Source organism: Saccostrea echinata, unplaced genomic scaffold (genome assembly GCF_033153115.1).
Source record: "Saccostrea echinata isolate AGI-Se365-2 ecotype Australia unplaced genomic scaffold, CSIRO_AGI_Sech_v1 ptg000058l, whole genome shotgun sequence".
NCBI lineage: Eukaryota > Metazoa > Mollusca > Bivalvia > Ostreida > Ostreidae > Saccostrea > Saccostrea echinata.
Genome location: NW_026889807.1, coordinates 781,967 through 804,053, shown reverse-complemented (window position 1 = coordinate 804,053; position 22,087 = coordinate 781,967). Strand labels below are relative to the sequence as shown.

Sequence of the window (22,087 nt, the reverse complement as noted above, 5' to 3'; positions counted from 1 at the left end):
TTCAGGATATCCGATCCTCAGCCAGGAAGGATAACTTTAAAATTTATTATTTTATTTAAAAAGCCTCAAAATGAAACATAAAATTGAGATCTTTTTGTGCAATAATTTTCATTTTATGCATCTCAGTATTATCCAAGGTTCTCTGAAGTCTTAGAAATGGTCTTTTAAAAATTTGACATTTGTACCCCATAAAAGAAAAAAAAAATTACTAATTTTTAGAGAAATCGAATTTCCTTTAATCTAGCATTAGATACCAATGCTTATTAGCATGATATGAAATTAGACTTGTTCTGTGATGTCTAGCAATGATAACACAAGCATCTAACACTATGTATTATATAACAACTGAAGTAAATAGAACACTAAAATATTGTATAAGCATAAAAAAGATGCAATTTTCTCCAAATGCCTGGATACCTATATTTTTTTTATCCAAAAATATATTTGTTGATCAATTTTCAATTAGAAAATGAATAGCTGATATTTTTATTGCATTTCCTGAAAATATATTTGAGATTTGATAATTTTCCCTATATAATATGATTAACTTTAATGATGAAGAAATACCATGGGTAAATTTATGTTACTCTGAGAAATCAGAGACATTTTTGTGAGCATTTTCAATTACTTAAAAGCTGATTTTCTGAACCCGAGGATCAGACTACCTAAATAGGTTTTTTTTTTTTAAATTTAATGAAATGGTCATTGGTTAATGCGTAGGAATCAGCGATTATATTCCCAAGCATAAAGTACATACTAACATTTCTCAAAACGCAAGTATTAAAATAATGATAATATTTATAAATTAATAATAATTATAAAAAGAAAATATGATAATTTTACATTCCGTGGCTTTCAGTTGTTCAGGAAAGCAAACATCAATGAAATGGTCTTTAAATGTAAGTATTCCAATGTTAATATATTCTATGAATCCGATTTTCATGTACAAGTTTTTTTTTTTCGGTGACAAGTATATCACTGCATCATTTCTTTATATCCTGCTGAAAAATTTCTCCTTCACTGATTAGAGTATATGTTTTCAGTGCTTCTTTCTATGTGATCATTCACTGCTTTGTTGACCAGTCCATACTCATCCTGAAAACAAAGACTTGTATGCACTTAACAAACAATTCTATAAATAAAATATGCTATATTTAAAATTTTAATTCTGTTTTTTGTATTTGTTTAAGTCTTTCAATCCAATAGAGACACTTCATTACTCCCTCTTTTTTTCACCAGAATCGAATTAGCAATAACTGCATGTGCAATAATTATGTATGGATAATTTTCTTTTAAGGGGCATTTTTGATTCTTTTTTTTTTGGATGAATTTGTAAAGAATTGATGAATGCATGGATCAAGGAAATAATATTTGTGCCAGTCTACAGGACTTCCTTGATTTTGAAATCTCAAGTTTTATTGCTGTTGAATTTCTATTTTTTTTCCATGGTATGAAGAAACCTACAGGTTCATATCCCAAAAGAAATGTTACAATTCTATAAAGAAGCAAATTTTTCTCTTTTAACCACAATATAATTTCTCGTCGAACAAAAACCTTTCCCAATGAAAATAAGGCAATTTTGCTGTACGTAATTCAGTCTGATTATTTCGAATTAATTATGGTGCTTGTAAGAATAACATTGTTGACAATCTGATTTAGAACAAAATTTCCATATAAAACATTTATGTTTAACCTAATGTATTCACATAGTATGGTTAAGAACAAATCTATAATATATCTGTAGAACCAGATCAACACTCACGATTTGAAAACTCTCTATGAATTAGGCATCTCTAATAACTCTAACATTATATGAAATTTTTTAGTGTTCACTGCTACGCACGATAATGAACTATACTGATTTAATTATGACTTACAAGCCTAAAACAAAACTCTGGCCTTCGAACTTGCAGTTGTCTGACGGAAGTAAAAACATCTACATTTGCATCCATGTTGATTTGTTGTATCACGTTATGAACTGCACAAAAGGCACCACAAAGGGAAGCTCCATCGCTACCAGCAAAGTATCAAAGGACATTTAAAATAATAATTTTAACTTGTTTTAAAATATGTTGAATTCCAAATGAGACTAAATTCCTGAATTTATACACAAAAAAATCTATCCTGCTGAGAATACTGTTCAAAGATATACATGTATATACATGAATTTTGATTGAAAACCACGGACTGAATTAATTCAAAATCCTTTGATGTGGATGGTTTTAAAATATTTGTTATTTCACGATAACGAGAAAGGAAAATAATTCTAATACCTGCTGACAACAATGATAGGATTTTCCGTCTCTACTCCTAATCCAACGGAGACCAGGCTTCGAAGTTGAGAAGTATCTGGAGAAGTTCCGGATGCACTGATCCTGGATTTTGGCTCTACAATTGTCACTGTATGGGCCTCCTTCTTGCTCTAAAGGTACCAAAACATAATGCATTGAGCACTTTTTAACATTTATTTCTTGCTTGAAGGACTCATCAAATATGTAATAAAGAGAGAGAGAGAGAGAGAGAGAGAGAGAGAGAGAGAGAGAGAGATAAGGTGTAACAGACTATACAATTGCATTTATTGTAATTACATTATTCTGTCGGATCTGAAATATGCTGGTCTTTACGTCAGTTTCAGTTTTGGATTGCAAATGAACAGTAAAAGGAGGAACTGTTTTAGAGGAAGATGTGGTTGGAAACAACGTCACCATCTAGACAAAAAAGAAGAATGAAAACATTTTCAAAGGGAAAGCAAGATCATGTTTTACAGGTATGTGATGAACACACTTTGAAATTTCTTTATTTTTGAAACTTGGACTGAAACTTCAGAAAAAAAAACAAAAAACTTTTAAACTGGGCGTTATTCATTTAAATATTAGTTTAATATAAGTTACAAAATTAGGTCAATTAAAAAACAACTAGAATGATATACTGCTTAAACTTTAGATTTTATATCAATTTAAATGCTATGTTAGATAGAGACACTAATGAGGGCCTTTGCATTATCTAGCATGCAATAAACAAACTAGAGTTATTCCTCATTCCATGAAATAGTGTTGCCGATTGGGATTTCTATAAGTGAAGCGCAGAAAAAGCTGCAAAAATTTTTGCAGAATTTTTGGAGAAGGAAACGTTTTAATTCAAATTTCCATGCTTTCAGATACAGATGCCTAGACTTTTGCTTACCGGTTCAGTTGTTGTCTGTGGATCCATAAATATTACAATGTCAGATTCCTGATCATATAACAGGCACAGGAAGTCTACAGAATCCTCAACTGTCGGATACTGCGTGACAATAAACGCTTTGCTCTTGGTAAACGACTATAAAAATTACAAGAACAAAAATAATTTTCTTACAAAGTAATGTAAATTTCATATGAGCTGGAAACACGAATTTCTACATCAAAAAGTTTCATCATTTATAACAAGATTTTTTTTTCTCTTTGACAAAAGAAAAAAAAAATATACAAATTTGCTATACCAAAGTATTTGTCATTTTAGACTTGTAAGAAAATGAAGGAAATATTATATACATGTAGGTGTATTTTAATTGTATTTTTGTTTCTTACCGGGACATATATAGCATTAATGAAGCTATCCCTGTTTGGAACTATAGCTGAAAGGTGGACACTGTATTTATATACTATTTAAAAGAAGAAGAAAAGAGGGGGTTCTAATTTGCATTTAAACGTGTTGAATCTTATGTTAAATTTGAACTTAGTTTCACATATAATATCTACAAAGAGAATGGAAAAAAATATATTTTGTCTTAATTTGAAATATAAATATTCATAATAGATATAGAAAACTTAATACTAACGAGGAAATAAGCCTGTAACACTTCCATTCCTACAATTTCCCTTGGCTATCTTAAAATCAGCATCATTGTATACGGGTCGTATCTTCATCAAAATCTGCCAATTCAAACAAATGAAAGGCTTATGAATAACAAGAGACAAGGAAACCCTTCAAAAATACGTATATCAATCTTTTTATCAACCCCCTATTGTTTATTTAGATTACAGTAACGGGGCATAACACTTTAAATTTTACCTTCTTTTTCTCAATCAAACACGCACTTAATCAATTATATTACTATACGTGATGAATGTTCTAATGCTGTTACAACTTACAGAAACTGACACCGTATAGTTGACTTTTATTTTCGTTTTATCAATGTTATTTTTCGCTAATAATTTTTTGCTTGTCAGATCTAAATAATAATCACCTTACAACATTCTTTTTCTCTATTTATATATACCTGAAATTCTTTTCGTAATATATTCTGATTGGCTGGTATGTCAGTTGTAATGGCAGCCATCTTTTTAGTAAAGTCTTCAAGCGTAATTGTGTTAACCCGGGATTTGAATATTTCATTCAAAGCAAGATAAATCGTCATGTACTGTTCCTGAACAAAACAAAAAAAATACATCGGGTAACTATCAAATGAACATTTTTTTTGCGTTGTTAATAACACTATTGAAAGAAAATAATAAATAATTGACCTCTCCATTTTTTCATTAGTATTTTTTTTGGGGGGAAATAAAATTGTACGACTTGGCAAGTCCTTTTAGAATCACTTTTAAGCAAAAGAGCATAAAACCATTCATTTCATTAATATCAAAAGATTTTTTTTTTTTTATATAAATATCAAATATTTTGTATTTCTTCTTAAATGTGTAAAATCAGAAATCAATGAATTAATAAATAAACACATCCAAAAATCAATAATCTATTACTGAATGAATGAATGAATGAATTTACATAAAGGTGACACCCTTTCAGCATCTAAGTAGGGAACGCGAACTTACATATGTTTGCACCATATTCATTCTGCTTTCCCTCATCTTCTTGACATATTCTGCTACGTTGACTTTCTCTGTCTTTTTTCCTATCTGGTTCAGGACGTCTAGTGCGATGTACGTCCCCGTTCTTCCTATTCCCGCACTAATGTGATGATGATAAATAAATAGATAAATATATCGGCATCAAGATTATTAGCAAACATAAGTTTTGCAAAGATTGAGACTATATCCAAAACATTATACATGTACAAAGAAATGCATGGTATATATTATTTTTTATCAATATAAAAAAATCTCTCTTTTTTGTTGGGGTGGGGGTGGGGGGGGGGGGAGATGATGATGCATTTTTTCGCTTCATTTCATTTTTTTTTCCTGCTTTTATTGCATTTATCAGTATTTATATATTTGATTTTTATTTCTCAAATTTACCTGCAGTGCACAACTGTTGGGGAGCTATTCTGATTGGTTCCTGTACGGTTCACGTGATCAAGGAAAACGACAAGACAGAGGGGATCCGGGATTCCATAGTCGGGCCATGCAGTATAATGATATTGGATCACAGATCGTGATTTCTTGGTCTACAATTAAAAATGATTTGATCTTGCGTTGCACATTGGAATGCCAATTGATAGGGTTGAAAACAATTTGAGTAACTCTCTGATGGTTGTTATAAATGTATTTTGTTTTCTCAAGAGACATTAATACCATGGACTTTTTGTTTGAGATTCTTTGATACCTTAAATGCTGTATAATAAGAAAAGTAGAGGAATGAATAAAAAGAAATGGGGGATCTAAGCATGCATATGGATTCCTTGAGGATTACTTTGAGCGTTTCGTATTCTAAAAGGCATTCATTATTTGTAAATGACGATAATAATGATCAAAATGTGTTCTTAATATTCACCAAAAGACGGAAAATATCTTGCTTAATTAAAGTAATCCAAACAAAGGCCGGATTAAAGAAGAAGAAAACTCCCTCGATTGTTTTTTGGGCAAAACAAGTTTCTGAAAAAGGCCTTTTTGGTCATTTCTCAAACAGATACCGTGTATGGTAAAACGGAATAATAACCTCTGCTTCAATTACACAGGACAGCTGAGTTACAGACAAAAGACTCAAGAACGCCATTTACGTTTAGATAAAAAGATTAATAATGCTAAGTAAGAGGGTTATATGTACCCAGAATGTTGAAATTCCAAACAATTCATTTTACCACATTTTGTATTACAACATCAATGTTTTGCTTTAGAATCTACCATTGTGTGAAAAATAACTTGTGCAAAATATCTGTTGTAATACTTCTTATTCAAAACTTACCTCATTGTGGCTAACTATCATTCTTCGAGAAATGTAAAATGCATACTTTTTTTCCTCCATCATTTTCACAGACAAAGCTCCGTAGTTATTCTTGTTATTAACATCCGGCCAATATTGACTGCATTTTATCTTTAAATAAATGCAAACACTTGGAAAACACTTGAGAATAAGCATGCACAAACGCTATGGTAGCATTAAAATGTTAATCGTCAAAGACCAATAAATTTAAGCATACTTAGAGATATAAGTTAGAACGCTCAAAAAATGTTGGTCATAATTTAATCACGACTAGAGTTCTCCGTGAATTCATTCAATTTAATAAAAATATATGTACTTTTGTTCCCTCTTGCAGATTTGTAAGCATCACGATGGAAGACACATTTTCTTGCCAAATCATCGTCCAAAAATCAACAAGTGTATTCTTCTTCGGTCCTACATAGGGAATGAAACAATGATACCTATAGAATGAGAAAGTCATGAACATCGAAATATTGATTGCAATGTGAGTAAAGGAGAATCCAATATACAAGGTCAGTGAACAAAAGAATCATACAATTTATTTTATTAATAATAACGACAATGCCAGGAGTGTTTGATAATTTTCTTATGCATTACATCATACTATCAGAGTAAGTGACCTTTTTTACGAACGATATCAGAAAAAGAACAATATTCAGTGCTTAGTCCGAGGTTAAGCTTAAAGGAAAAATAAGAATTACATCATGAATAAATCATATCTTCAACAAAGTGATTTTCTTCTAATTGTTGCCATGATTATGCACGTCATCTTTAAAACTCTCATGTTATTTTAAAATAAATAAACTGGAAATATTTTGGTCATTCTTTTATCTTTATCTGCTGTCGCCTGTCTCTGTCTTTTACGGTGTTTACAATTAGCACATTTTAAAAAAAAAATTAAGATAACCAACTGCACTTCTTTGACATCCCTCTACCAGGCCCCTATTTTTATGTCTTACAAAAATATAAAACTTCTGTAAAAGAGAAACTTCTGATGTACCGTGAAACAGCATATTCTAGAGGCGGTGTAAATCAGATGTGGATTCTCTAAAACTCCAAAAGACATTTAGAAAATTTAAAATCGCCAAATCTTTTAAAAGTCAGTAACATCAAAACGTATGACTTCCCAATACTTTATACTGTGGAATCATTTAAATTCGTGGGGGTCAATGTTCGTGGGCAAGCAAAATTTTATTGGTTCGAGGGGATGTCATTTCGAGGGCAGCTCGTTTATTTGGTAGATTTAATTAATCAGTACGTTGACAAAAAAATGTTCGTGGGGGATGTAAATTCGTGGGCAAGGGTGACCCACGAAATCCACGGACATTGATCCCCCACGAACAATGATGATTCCACAGTACTAACATTCCTCACGATGAATTAAAAAAGTAGGCTTTTTTATATCATAGATAATAGCTTTTACAATATTTTTTTTGTGTTTTGTGAAAGTCATTTACAGAGTTATTTTGTCAAAAATTACTCTGATTCTAAACAAAAGTACTCTATGAACTTGATTTTAAAGAGATACGGGAGTTCGCCATTGACATTTATGTAGTCTTTAGAGACAAAGTATTCCAACAAAATGTTGGAATACCAATGGGCACTAATTATGCTCCTTAATCAGCCGACCTGTTTTTATACTCATATGGAGCAGAATCTATTCAAAAACTTCTAAATGAGAAGAAAAAAAAAACACTTCCTGTGGTTTTCAACTCGACATTTAGATTCACCGACGACGCATTATCTATAAACAACAGGTACCAGTGACTTTCAAATCAAATTACAAAGCAAAGTCGGTCACAAGTGTTTCAAATTTGGAAGTTTTATTAACAATTGACGATAAAGGCTAACTAACAACTAAATTGTCTGACAAACAAGAAGACTTCACGGTTCCCATTGTTAATTTTCTTTATTTCTGTAATAATATCTTGCTATCATCTGCATATCGTGTTTACATCTCCAAACTCACTTGATGTTCCGGGGACGATCACTTTTTACTAAAAAAAAAAAAAAAAAAAAAAAAAAAAAAGGACACAGGCTACTGACATATAAGTTGATGTTACAAGGTTTTCAACAACCTCGCTTATAATCAGCATTTCTTAAGTTCTATGTTCGTAATAATGACATTGTTAGCAAATATCGCCTATCAATGGGTCGTATATTGGCTGATGAGATTCATACCAATAGTTAGACTTTTCTTTATAAACTGAATCTACGGAATGTTCTGTTAACCTGATCTATACATAGGGCTCATGGCGGGTGTGACTGGTCTACAGAAACGCTTAAACCTTCTAGGCACAGGATCCCACTTCTGGAATTTTCAGGGGTCCGCGTGATATGCCTTCCTCACATTTTTGTATTGTTTATGGATTTTTTAAGATCAATTACTGTTCGTTATCCTCACCTTTATTCATTATATCTTTTGGTATTTTATTATTGCCTTAACTAATTTGAAACAAACAAATCATAGTCATAAATAAGTTATGCACATAAATTTGAAGTATATAGACAAATACAGTACCTTGTGCTGCAATATACTCGTTTTGTCTGTGTGCTCCCTGTAATGAAAGAATGCATGTTTCACTTCCCCATTTCTTAACACATAGATAAGATGGAAAGAATAAAGAAGAAGGGAAAATGTGAGGATGTTGAACTGAAAACTATAATTTTATTTGCTATAAGCAAATCAGAATGTATGGCATCATTCTTTTTTTGAAACCATATCATTATAAACAAAATAGTCTTTTTTTTTACATGATAGCTTTTTTTTTTACCTCGATGTAGTTAGCATTAATGTAGCCAAATGCTAACTTAATCCTCAGTATTACTCTTGAATGGTCATCTAAATTGAAGGAGAGTGTTACAGAATCAAACTCAGTAATCTTTTCATGATTAAAAAAGTAAGAACAATTGTACGACGAAAACAAGAACAGGAATAGAGAATAACCTCGTATCTCAAACTAAAAGGGATCTATAACAATTTCTTGATTTCACAAGTTCGAGATATTGAGGTTAAAATACAATTAGAAAATAGTATATCTGGCATTCTCATCATTTAGATATAACAATAACATTCCTAATATCGGAGTACCAGATACTTCAACTGTACCTCAAAAACGTTGTGTTAAGGCATTTGATTACTAAGTCTTTATCATCCTTTTGTAAAATCATAAATAACTTATCGCTAGATTTCAAATTTTATTTCTGTAATTTTTACATACACGGAAATATGGTCTTATATCTATTTTTAACCGTATTTTCCTCTCTTTTTCCTTCGTCACATTTGTATTGTTCCCCGTATGGCAATGACTGCAACGAACAAAAACGGAATTTTTGATACACTTAATGCTTATACAAATATAAAAATTGCAATTTCATTGTGTTCTGTTATGACTGGGTTTCAAGGATTGAAATATTTAGAAAAATAAAAAAAAAGTCTAATATATTTTTTAAAGGGGGGGGGGGGGTTATGTTAATTTTTTTTGTTTGTTTACCATATGATTAAAAATCCTACAGTTTTGGGGTTTTTTTTATTTACTTATTTATTAACTTATTCATTTATTATTTGTTATTTGATGTTTCTTGCCTTATTACTTATACATTTTTTTATCATATGAAAAACATGTTTCTCACTAACCGCATATTCTCTCTGAAATCCATCGTCTTCATTCATTCTTTTCTCAACTATTACCGACTCCAGTTGATTTAGAGGTATGTCCCGTATTGTCGTTTCATTAGCGTAAAAGTCTCCGTAAGGATTCTCCGAGTGCATTTTTTCATCGTCATCTACATCAGCCTCATCATCATTCTTCTGACATTTCTTAGATTTTTTATTTTCTGTTTTTATGATTTTATTACCATGGCCAGATGAAGATGGAATTGAATCAGTGCTAGTAAAATTTGTTTGAGCCACACCTTTGTTTGCTGAAAAATGAAGTAAACACATGATCATATCCTTACACTATCAATACATTGTATCAGAACAGTTAAAGAACCTCAGTTAAAATAATGTCACTCACATTTTCTCCTTCTCTCTGTTTCTTTCCTTTCTGTAGTTTTCTTTCGCAAACAGTGCCTTGTATGTAAGGAGAAATGTCAAAACAGAAAGAACAATACCACCCCCACTTATACTTTAATTGGAACCAAAGACTATATCAAAAGCGAACTAACCTTCTTAAAGCCAAAACCACAATAACAATCAGAAGACAACCAATTACTAATCCCGAAATCCCGCCGATGATTATACTAAAATTGACACTTTTACTTATCAGCGGTGAAGTTTCCTGTAAAAATATACTTTTGACATGAACGAGTCTTTGTCCACAAAATATATTACGAGTATGTTTCACCTCGTTTATCTTGGTGAATGTTAAAATTTTATTAGTCAATTTTACAAAATTTAGCAGGAAATGAATAATGGTTATCTTTGGAAATGTTTTCAATAGGATTATATTCTTTAGTGTTTAAGGCCTCAGATTCTATCTGAGGAATTTCAGTATAATTGAAACAGATTCGTATGGATTACTTTGATGCTAGAACAATAGCCATTAACAGGGTTACAGGTATTATTAAAACATCCTGTGCTGCAGTTTTCCATACAGTCATAGCCAAAAGTTCCTGGGGTACATTCTAGAAGAATAATTATACACAAATGATCTAAAATATATACTTGAAAAAATGAAAATCGATCACATGTCACTGGAATACGATATGTATCTAAAGAAAAAAAAGTATAGAATTCTTTGCAACATGGTTAATATTAGCTATTTTACGTTTGCATTTATTATGAAATAGTATGCACCAGCAGTACAGTGATCGCCGAAGTATCCCTGTTGGCATCCACTCTGGCATGTTCCATTAGTGTGATGACATTTTTCAGTATTTCGACAGAAACCACAGGACTGATTACAATTTACACCAAACATATTGTTCCTACATTCTAAACAGAATTTAAGAAGGCATTCAAAGAGTGTATGAGGATATTATATATTTCTGATTATTAATGCTGTATTCCTGCAGTAGAATTACAATGTGCCAAGAATATGTCAAAAATTCTTTAGGTTATTTTAAAGTGCCCTGCTGTATGTGTAATGAATGCTAACTCTTGAGAAAATTTCAAATACAGGATTACTTATATTGCAATGAAGTCCTTCCCAACCAGGCTGACATCCGCCCTTACATTCTCCAGTCGTTCCATTGCATTGATTTGGAACAGAACATTTTGCATTGCAGTTTTCTTTACAATTCAAACCAAATTTTCCACTTGGACAAGCTGAATTGAAACAAAAAATATATTGACATTTACGAACTTAAGTCACTCGGAACAAGATTTACATAAATATACCCCTTTGTTTCTAAAGATATTTTTAAGATTCATTGTTTACCACATGGCCTTTAACCCAATGGTTTTCGAGGGGTGAAAATTTTCAATGTTACACTCTACTACATGCAATATTCATTATATTATACTGAATGTTTTAATTAAATACATAAAACAGTGAACCGTGTGCGTATAAATTCTGCGTAGTCACTATTTTTTTTTTTTTTTGAATATCACCCGTCGTCAAGCAGTGTTGACTGTTACTATGCTGAAGGGCGTGGCTTCAGCGGGTAATAGTGTTTTTTGAACAAATGTTTCTCGACGAATCAGATTCATCTAATTTACATGAAAGTATAATATAAACTATTGCTTGCAAAGTAATTTTTTAGTAGTTGATAGTGTCCGTCCAACTGAAAATGTGTGTGTGACTGAAAATAATCTGTCCCTCCTCCCCATCTGAAATTGCTTCCGCAGCACAGTTAAGGCTGCAGTAAGGAGGCGGGCCCTAATTAATACGGGAAATGCTTACTATGACATCGCACAAAAATATAAGTTCTTCAAATTACCACAAAATGAAATGATTTGCTATTTTAAACTGTTGAATAGCTTTAATCTACATCAATACTAACTAATGCATGCATTATTGTCGTTGGTTAAATCCCACACAGCAATATATAAACAATTCACTGATCTCAATGCACTTGTCAATGTGACATCATATCGTAAAATTTGACGCAGTTTGTATGCAGTGAGAGGCGGATCAAGTTATATTTATACAATGAAAAATGCAGTTTGTAATTAAATAAAATATAAATTGTAGATATGTAAGAGGCCATTAACTTGGATGCGATGTCTATTTTATGATTTTATTCATATACTTCCCGTACATTCCCTAGACAAGCGATACTGTCGTATATTTGTATGCAGATTCATTGAAGGGTAATAGAAGGGTGGTAATAAATCGATATATTGCAAGGGCATACACTCAATGAGTTATGACAAGCTTTTACACATAAACTCAAGAGGTATGAAGATATTTGAAAAGTGCTGCGAACCTGTTGAAATCTTGCAAATGAATTAATTATATCTATATTTAATGTACTTGACCAGCAAAATATTCAACATACGGTCTAACAAATGCAATTTTAGCAATTAGATAGTAGAATCTTTAGAGGTTCGCAGCACTATTCACAAACTACAAAGAGTGTTGAAAATAATTATATGTTAAACTAAGATGTTTAAATTGGTTATGCCCTTGCAATATTAGAATTTATAGATGACCTCAATACTTCAGGTATATTTGCTAAAATCACGTGACTGCCACATCACGTGACAAGTCTAAATAAGAAATCTAATCGTCTTCAACATGTAGTTTTCAACGACATTGCATTTGTCTGATAATAGTAAAGTCCTAAAAAGAAACGCCCATCCTTGTAAAGAATGTATTTTCAATCTAAAAAATTCGCCGATATTTCCATTTGGCACCTTAACTGCACTGCGTCCTACTGGCCTGTATAATTCAATAAAAAAAGGAAATACCAGTTTGACAAAGTTCTCCTCCATATCCAGCATCACAGCCTTTAGGACAAGACCCATTGAAGTGATGACATTGTTTATATCCCAGACAGGCTCCACATCTTAGTCCACAATCCTGTCCATACCTTCCACCGTCACATGCTATTTAGGTAAGAATGATAAAAAATTGTTGTGACCACCTCAACATTCTGATAAATCAACGACATTTCATTAAATAACAAGAGTTACTTTCATCCATTTATCGACCCGATAAGTGAAAGTGGGAATCTTTTGTTTTCAGATAGAGTACTACTTAAATCAATATCCTCTAGCTAAGAAAAGCGTTTGAGAATATTGTTTTGAATTATATTCCTTTTGCACTTACATAATTCACAATGATGCCCCTTAAATCCAGGTTTACACCCTTGACAAGCACCTGTCTCTATGTGACAATAACGACAGTTCGTGTCAGGACAGGGGAGGGTACATTCAGGTCCATAATATTCCGTTTTACTACAACCTTAGAAATTCAAGATGTTGTACAGTGAATCAAGCAAAGGTCTGTCTCACATGATAATAAACAAATATTTGTACGGATGTACATATTTTGATTTTACCTATTGAGGCCATAATTATTTTATATCAAACATATTCCATCATTTTTGGTAACCTCCTTAGCCGGGTGTAATGATGTGAACGAATAAAGAGATGATATATACGACAATGTTTTCGTATATGAGATTATAACTATGAACCGTATATACATGAGGAAATATATTTACCGAAGATATAATATATTAATTGTTGATCCCTTGAACCAACATAACAGAAAATGAAAAAAAAAAAAGAAAATAATGAAGCTGGTATATAAATAGCTTCTTGTGTCTGAAGGGTGAATTCTGAAGTTAAGAAAAAAATAACTCTTTGGTAGAGTTCTTCAAGATATCATATAATTTGAATTTAGAAAAAAAGTTCCCATTTTGCCCCCCCCCCCCTGGTGTCAGAAATTTTAACAGTTATGGAGCGACGCTAACAAAGAAAAATCAGTCACAAAAGCTTTTTAATTCTATAAGGGCCTTAGGTGTGTTGAGCAAAAGTATTTTCGTTGGATGAACAAAACGTATTTCTCAATTTTATCCCTTTAAAAACATTTCATTTCCTTTGACTTAATCACATGTAAATATCTTTCTTTCACACACAATGCTTAAAAAAGAAAGAAAACATACCGTAAATCTCAACCTCACACAATTCAGTATGTGCATATTCATAAAACTGGCCAGCATTTGGTGAATTCTGGGGTCTTTTGTTGAAATATATGACATATTGTCCATGTACAGGGCATGTTATGTTTGCCACCGCTGGTATTGTGGCCTTGGTATAGTTCATGTCGTGGAAACATAAATGTCCATCTCTAATGTTCGTTGTGTTAGATACATAAACATAGAATCCTAGAAATCTAGATGTGAAGCCATGAGAAGCACCTATAATACATTGAAAATAAAACAAATGAAAGCGTTAGAGTAAAACAGCAATATGAATTATCATTTCGACATGTGTCACATGTATATCTTTTCCAAATAGAAAATTTGTCTGATTCTCATATGATTTTTTTCCGTTCCAATGCTGGGACATATTTATATAAATTTGTTTTACCTGTGTAAGGAACAAGGGGTCTTGGTTTAATTGCTTTGAACAGATGATAATGTATCAACTACTTTGATCAAGGGAGTTAGTTCAAGCATTTGGATTCTTATTTAAGAACTGGAATAGGGAAATTTTCTTTAAGTACTGTAGATCAATCTATTTTTGCGACACCTTATTTTGCGAGATAGTAATTTGTTATTATTAGCGAGAAATATTTTTTTTTTTCGAGCCATTGTTGGTTTTGTTTATATTCCTTACTCATACAAATCTATGCGAGGATAATTTTTTTTGTGAGCAGACATACTTGCATAAATACACGAAAGTAAAGTCCTCGGGAAAAGTTATAAACAGTATCCACATGACATGAATTATATTCATGAATTATATCAATTCAAATTTAAAAAAAAAACAAGAGGCCCAAGGGCCTTAACGGTCACCTGAGTACAACAATTTAGAGGATCCATTTACTGATAATTGTAGCTTTGTTGCAAAAAAGTAAGAAAAAAAGTACGACTAAGATCAACAAAATAATTGTTCTAGTATCTATCTACTGAGTATCTGTCCCCCATTTGTCACTATTACTATACAGACTTAAGAAAATGACTATTTCCTCTCACATTGACCTCACTTGGCCTTTGAAGAACATTTGAAAAGTTAACTTATTTTTGTTTTCTTTTTATTCATGTATAATTTCCAAGTCTATCTGATCATTTAGACTAAGGAAGTACTTTTTTGTATTATACAATAAATGTTCTTGCATAGTTCTCTTATTTAATTAACCTTTCAAATACATTATCTACAGTGATTAATTATCAAAGGTGAATGGCAAAGGGGAACAACTTCACTCAGTATAATACAAATTAATAGAACACTGGCCAGGACCAGAACACTTGACTAAATTGTCCAGATGTTCAAAATTCTGGTAAAAATATATTTGCTTATTAAACTTTTTACTCATTTTGCCTCCAATATGCCCAGGAGCAGAGAAGATCTCCAAAGAAATAATGCATTTTCACTTTTTACATAGCCCTACCCTAACACCAGAACCCATGACCCAGGGTCATGAAATTGACAAATTTGGAAGAGGTACCCTCATCATCATAACTATGCAATTACATGTTGTTGAAGATTTTCAAAGAATTCACCCATTTTCACTATATTATCAATAGAGCCCCCCCCCCCCCCCCCAGTCACAACAGAACCCCTGGGACAATAAGTTTTGAAAATTTTATTAAAGCATCATCAAAACTATACACTTGCTTCTTTGCTTTATAACCAGTAGAAAAAAATATTTTGAAAGAAATTATGATTTTTCACTATAAAATCAATAGAGCCCCCCCCCCTTTCACCAGAACCCCTGAACCTGGGGAAATGAATTTCACAATTTTGGAAGAGGAATTCTTGCCTATCATAACTATGCACTTCCATTGTTTAAATAATACTCAGGAGCAGAGAAGAAGATTTTCAAAGAATTGATGCATTTTCACTATATAATCAATAGAACTCCACCCTAACACCAGAACCCCTGATCCAGGAGCCATGAAATTCACAATTTTGGAAGAGGCAGCCATGCTCATCATGACTTCAGGAGTAGAGAAGAAGATTTTCAAAGAATTAATTGATGTTCACTATATAATCAAAAGAGCCCCGCCCTAACACTAGAACCCCTGACCCAGGGGCCATGAAATTCATAATTTTGGAAGAGGCAGTCTTGCTCAATATAACTATGTACTTAGTTAGTATATTTAATACCCAGGATTAGAGAAGATTTTCAAAGATTTAATGCATTTTGAATATATAGTCAATAGAGCCCCGCCCTAACAGCAGAACCCCTGTCCCAGGGGCCAAGAAATTCACAGTTTTGGAAAAGTTTGTCTTGCTCAACATAACTATGTACTTATATAGTGCATCTAAAACCCAGGAGCAGAGAAGAAGATTTTCAACGAAATGATGCACTTTCACTATATGATCTATATAGCCCCACCCTAGCACCAGAACCCCTGACCCTGGGGCTATGGTTTTCACAATTTCGGTAGAGGGCTCAATGCTTATTACAATCATGCCAACAGTTTTACTGCTTGATGTCAAGGAGTAAAGAAGAAGATTTTTAAAGATTGCATTAGTTTTGATGGTTTAAGCCCCACCCCACCCATCCCCCCCCCCCAGGCCCTAGGGGGTTCAAGAACCATGAAATTCACAATTTTTGTCCCCCTTATCCCATAGATGCTCTATGCCAAAATTGGATGAATGTGGTTGAGCAGTTTCAGAGAAGAAGCTGAAAATGTGTAAATGTTAACGCGCGACACACGACGCACAACGCACGCCGACGGACAAAAACGGATAGCAATAGGTCACCTGAGTGATTCAGGTGACCTAATAACTGTTTTTTTTTTTTTTTTTTTTTTTTTTCATTTTTTTTTTTTTGCATGCCCATATGTACAAATTAAGAGCCATTCTCTGTAATGACTTTAACTTTTATATAGGAGCTGTGGCACGCATAGTCTCAGAATTTATCCAAACTCTCTACGATAAAAGTCTTTGATAACATAAACTCAAATCAGGCAAAAATTGGTTGCTACGTGTCATGGTTACCATAGCAACATGTCCTAAAGTTTGAAAAATGGCATTTTTCAACATGTTCATAGTCCCACAGTTAACGTTTGCAGCAAAGCAAACAAGTGGCAATGACTGTTTCTGAAAGTTGAAGGCCTGATGTCTTAAATGCATGATAAACATGTTTGGTAAATCAACTATTACATACGTTACTATGGAAACAAAGTATTCAAAAGTAATAATTTTGTTCATTTAATTTTATAAAGTCATACACTTAAAAATAAAAGCAATTATAGGTTGAAATGCAAGCATATAATAGAGAAGAAATCCTTGTAACATATACCAAGGACGAAATATGATATTTCTTATAGGTTGGCAATGGTTGCCATGGTTTTAATACCACAATGGGATTTTAAACTTACTCTCTTCGTGTTTTAATCTTATCCTATCTTTTTAAAAAGCATATTTTTATATAACTGATGATCAATTTTTAAAGGCGTTGGTGTGACCCTAATTTTTACATTTCAAAAAATTCAAATTCAATTCTTTAAATAGAGCGTTGCTATGGAAATTAGCCGAAAAAATATGCATAAAAATCTGAAAAAATATTCTGTTTCCTTGGATACGTACCCTTGTATGTAGATTCCCAAAACTTTTATGTTTGATATAAATGAGCAACTAGCTTGACTTTCAATTTTGACTACCACCCAATCTCTAACTGGATGCAAAAAGCTTGCACATAGGATTTAATATTGATATAAAATTAACAAAATCGAGCATTTTCCCTTCTTGGTAACCATAGCAACAGTGTTGTATTTTTCAACAAACTTTATCAATATATGATATTCAACTTTAGTTCTACCTGATAAATACTATTCAAGGTGAGTCAAATAATATGTTTCTTGATTAAAAGGTAAGTAAATTCCTAAAGCAGCAAAAAAATATCACTTTAAACAACTGGTACGTTGTTTCCATGGTTACACTGCAAAGTAACAATTAATCCCAATTTTTCTTAGGTTGTCGGTGTTGCAAGGTCCTAAGGATGTATATGTGCTAGTCATGAATTTTATTGTTTTTCCTCAAGATAGTAGCATTAACCCAATCTTAGCAACAGATTTTGCATGGATACACTGTGTAACCATGGCAACCATAAAAAGTTATTTTTAGAATAATATTGCCAATACCTAATTACTTAAGGTCAAATATTTTTATTGTTTTTCTTTGGTTGTTGATTGAGTTTGATCATGTAACATCTATCATTAGTGAATATTGAGCGTTTTTCAGCATCTAAAATGTATTCCAAATGTACCCATGGTTACCACTTACTTAGAGATAAATTCTTAATAGTTTCTTTATAGCATAAGTGGCGACAAGGTGTCAAGTTTTTGTGAGAATAGTTTGTTTGTTATTCTTATTCTTTATTAAGGCTTAATAAAAATTCAAAGTAGCTGAAAATCTCAATTTTTTCAACTTTTCTGGCTGTTACCATGGCAACCAAGACACATAGCAACGAAATTTTATTTGATATATGTTTCTGGTGTCAAGTTGTAATAATGGGCAAAGTTTCATCAAAATCGGTGACCATGCGTGGCAAAGAAGTTTAAGTGGTTACAGAGAATCGCTATTAAATACAGAATATTTTACAACAATGACGTTATTAAAGAAAATAATGACAACAAAATTATTATGAGTTGCATGGCGTGATTCATTGACTATATCTTTCGTAAAAAAATAATTTAAGAGTACGATTCGATATGTTTATGCTATATAATTATGTAGGACTCCAAAGTGCCATGAGCCTCCTTAGTCTGCTGATCACTCCAAAGTTCAATTGTCTGCACCAAACCCTGAAAGTTTGACACGCCAAAGTCCGTTGGTGTGGAAAAACAGTTTCTTTAACGTTTATGAGTTTTAGTACTACTGCCTCAAATTGCAATCGCAGCACAGTTAAGGCTGCAGTAAGGAGGCGGGCCTAATTTATACGGGAAATGCTTACTATGACATCACACAAAAATATAAGTTCTTCAAATTACTACAAAATGAAACGATTTGCTATTTTAAACTGTTAAATTGCTTTAAACTACATCAATACTAACTAGTGCATGCATTATTGTCGTTGGTGAAATCCCACACAGCAATATATAAACAATTCACTGATCTCAATGCACTTCTCAATTTGACATCATATCGCAAAATTTGACGCAGTTTGTATGCAGTGAGAGGCGGATCAAGTTATATTTATACAATGAAAAATGTATTTTGTAATTAAATAAAATATAAATTGTAGATATAAGAGGCCATTAACTTGGATGCGATCTCTATTTTATGATTTTATTCATATACTTTCCGTACATTCCCTAGACAAGCGATATTGTCGTATATTTGTATGCAGTTTCATGAAGGGTAATAGAAGGGTGGTAATAAATCGATATATTGCAAGGGCATACACTCAATTAATTATGGCAAGCTTTTACACATAAACTCAAGAGGTATGAAGATATTTGAAAAGTGCTGCGAACCTGTTGAAATCTTGCAAATGAAATAATTATATCTATATCTAATGTACTTGACCAGCAAAATATTCAACATACGGTCTAACAAATGTAATTTTAGCAATTAGATAGTAGACTCTATAGAGGTTCGCAGCACTATTCACAAACGACAAAAAGTGTTGAAAATAATTATATGTTAAACTTAGATTTTTAAGCTGGGTATGCCCTTGCAATATTAGAATTTATAGATGACCTCAATACTTCAGGTATATTTGCTAAAATCACGTGACTGCCACATCACGGGACAAGTCTAAATAAGAAATCTAATCGTCCTCAACATAAAGTTTTCAACCACATTTCATTTGTCCAATAATAGTAAAGCCCTAAGAAGAAACGCCCATCCTTGTAAAGAATGTATTTTCAATCTAAAAATTCGCCGATATTTCCATTTGGCACCTTAACTGTACTGCGATGCCGCCCCATACCAAGATATCCGAAGGTTTTAAATAAATACAAATAGATATTAAATGCGAGGGCTAACCCTCATTTCTCGGATAGGTGCGAGACTAACACTAATTGGTTGAAAAGTGTGTAACATCTATAACCTAAATATATCGGATGGGTGCGAGATTAACCCTTATCAGTCGAATAGTGAGCGAGGACTTACCCCAAATCCAAATATGGCCACGAAGGCCATATACATGTATAGCTGTTTGGAACCGTTGAAAGGTGAATAAAGTATCTTGAATACGCGTAAAATATGAATAATAAACGGATGACATTCTCAAAACGATTGAAGGCATGAAGTACAAAATATAAATCCAAACCGAACAGCAAAATAAACGTGGCCCTAAATCGAATATTTCTACCATCCTAGGATATATAGCTCTCTGGTTGATCTATCGGATTTTCTCGAAAAAGATGACCACATTTCTGCAGAGAAAGTTAAAGCAGAAATAAAGATTGTGAGATAAAATAAAAGTACATGTATATTTACCCCATAGTGCATTGTCTGTCCTGTAATATATCCTTATATCATGGATGCTGTGTATAGATGTCAAATTCACCCAGAAGGTGGCAGTTTTGTATCCATCAGCTGAAATAGCACATTGACCCCCAAAGGCTGAGAGGTCATTCTTCAAACCATCAACAGCATTGCTGGAGTCAAATGTAGCACTTCTATGGTTTGGACTGTAATACGGTTGCGATTGATATGTGGGCTTCTTTAAAGCCAGATTTTCTGAAAATGAAGTTTTTTTGTGTGTGTTTTTTTTTTTTAAATATTGTACATTTCTAATTCTTGGCTTACCATCTTTGTAACAATATGTTTTATAAACATATAAAAGGGACTCTCCTAATTATAGACAGATAAAAATAATTATACTATTTATCTATTTATTTATTCATTTATTTGTTTGTTTATTTATTTATTTATTTATTTTTTTGCCTTTTGTGAACGAGTAATGTACTCTATCTTAAAAAAAAAAAAAAAAAAAAGTTGTTTTGAATGTTTGGGAGGGGGTAATTTCTTTTGTAAACCCATTTATCTTTTTAATACATGTAACATCACAAGTAGAGTATATTACAGAAGAAAAATATGGATGTATAGAACTGTTTATAATATGTTGACGGTGCGACCGTTAGGGCGAGTGCATATATTTATTCAGGTTTAATTTAGATCGGGCTCGTTCGTCAAACTGCACGTGATATTTGGTGCGTTTAGACTCTGACGTCACATGACGTCGTATTTAAGTTGCATTACTAGACCGAAGCCTGAACATTGTTGCATTTAATGAAGAACGTTTTATTTACTATTTTTTTGCAAGATATCCATTAAATCAAAGCGAGTTTATTTTTTGTTAGTTAAACTGTTGTTATTATTCTCACGAAAACCTAGCTGAAACAAGCGATGCATTGTAGGTCCAAGAGTTACTGCGGAAAAAAAATCGTTTGGATCAATGTGTAAGTCCGAATTTTCTCTTCGCTAAGGCATTGTCGTTATAGCTCGCATTGCGAGGGGCGATTCGCGCCGCTCGCTGCGCTCGCTATAAGAAAAATATGCACCTCGGTGGGATTAAGACACAACCATGTCAATACACGAGCCAATATGCCCATGTCATGCGAGGGAACATTTTTTTTCTTTAAATATTACTTATAACTAGATGCTGTCATGAGACAGTAATACCTGCACTAAGGTGTTTGCCTTGAAATGCACACTCCTTCATATTGGGCTTACCAAGAAAAAGGTCAAAATAATTCTATAATTTACACAGTAAAAGTACATGTATTTGTCAAATCGAGAATAAAATGCTCAGGTGACCATGTGACCTATGAACCTCTTATAGGTATTTCTTTACTTAATTCATTACTAGTCTGATATAACAGAATTTAATTAATGATGTAAATTAGGTTTTGATAAAGGGGGGGG

The 22,087-nt window shown here is 32.5% G+C and overlaps 1 protein-coding gene across 1 annotated transcript in view; it reads right to left on the bottom strand.

The window, feature by feature from the left end:
* Positions 1 to 1,017: 1,017 nt before the first annotated feature.
* The window catches only part of LOC133174437 (uncharacterized), a 140,594-nt gene continuing 119,524 nt past the window's right edge, over positions 1,018 to 22,087 (bottom strand). The window contains exons 14-25 of the mRNA XM_061309562.1: positions 9,357 to 9,444; positions 8,910 to 8,977; positions 8,657 to 8,693; positions 6,452 to 6,549; positions 6,118 to 6,246; positions 5,232 to 5,374; positions 4,809 to 4,944; positions 4,259 to 4,405; positions 3,184 to 3,318; positions 2,274 to 2,416; positions 1,878 to 2,013; positions 1,018 to 1,095 (exon numbers count right to left, since the gene is read on the bottom strand). Coding sequence (XP_061165546.1) covers positions 1,018 to 1,095; positions 1,878 to 2,013; positions 2,274 to 2,416; positions 3,184 to 3,318; positions 4,259 to 4,405; positions 4,809 to 4,944; positions 5,232 to 5,374; positions 6,118 to 6,246; positions 6,452 to 6,549; positions 8,657 to 8,693; positions 8,910 to 8,977; positions 9,357 to 9,444 — 1,338 coding nt within the window. The remainder of the gene's footprint in view (positions 1,096 to 1,877; positions 2,014 to 2,273; positions 2,417 to 3,183; positions 3,319 to 4,258; positions 4,406 to 4,808; positions 4,945 to 5,231; positions 5,375 to 6,117; positions 6,247 to 6,451; positions 6,550 to 8,656; positions 8,694 to 8,909; positions 8,978 to 9,356; positions 9,445 to 22,087) is intronic.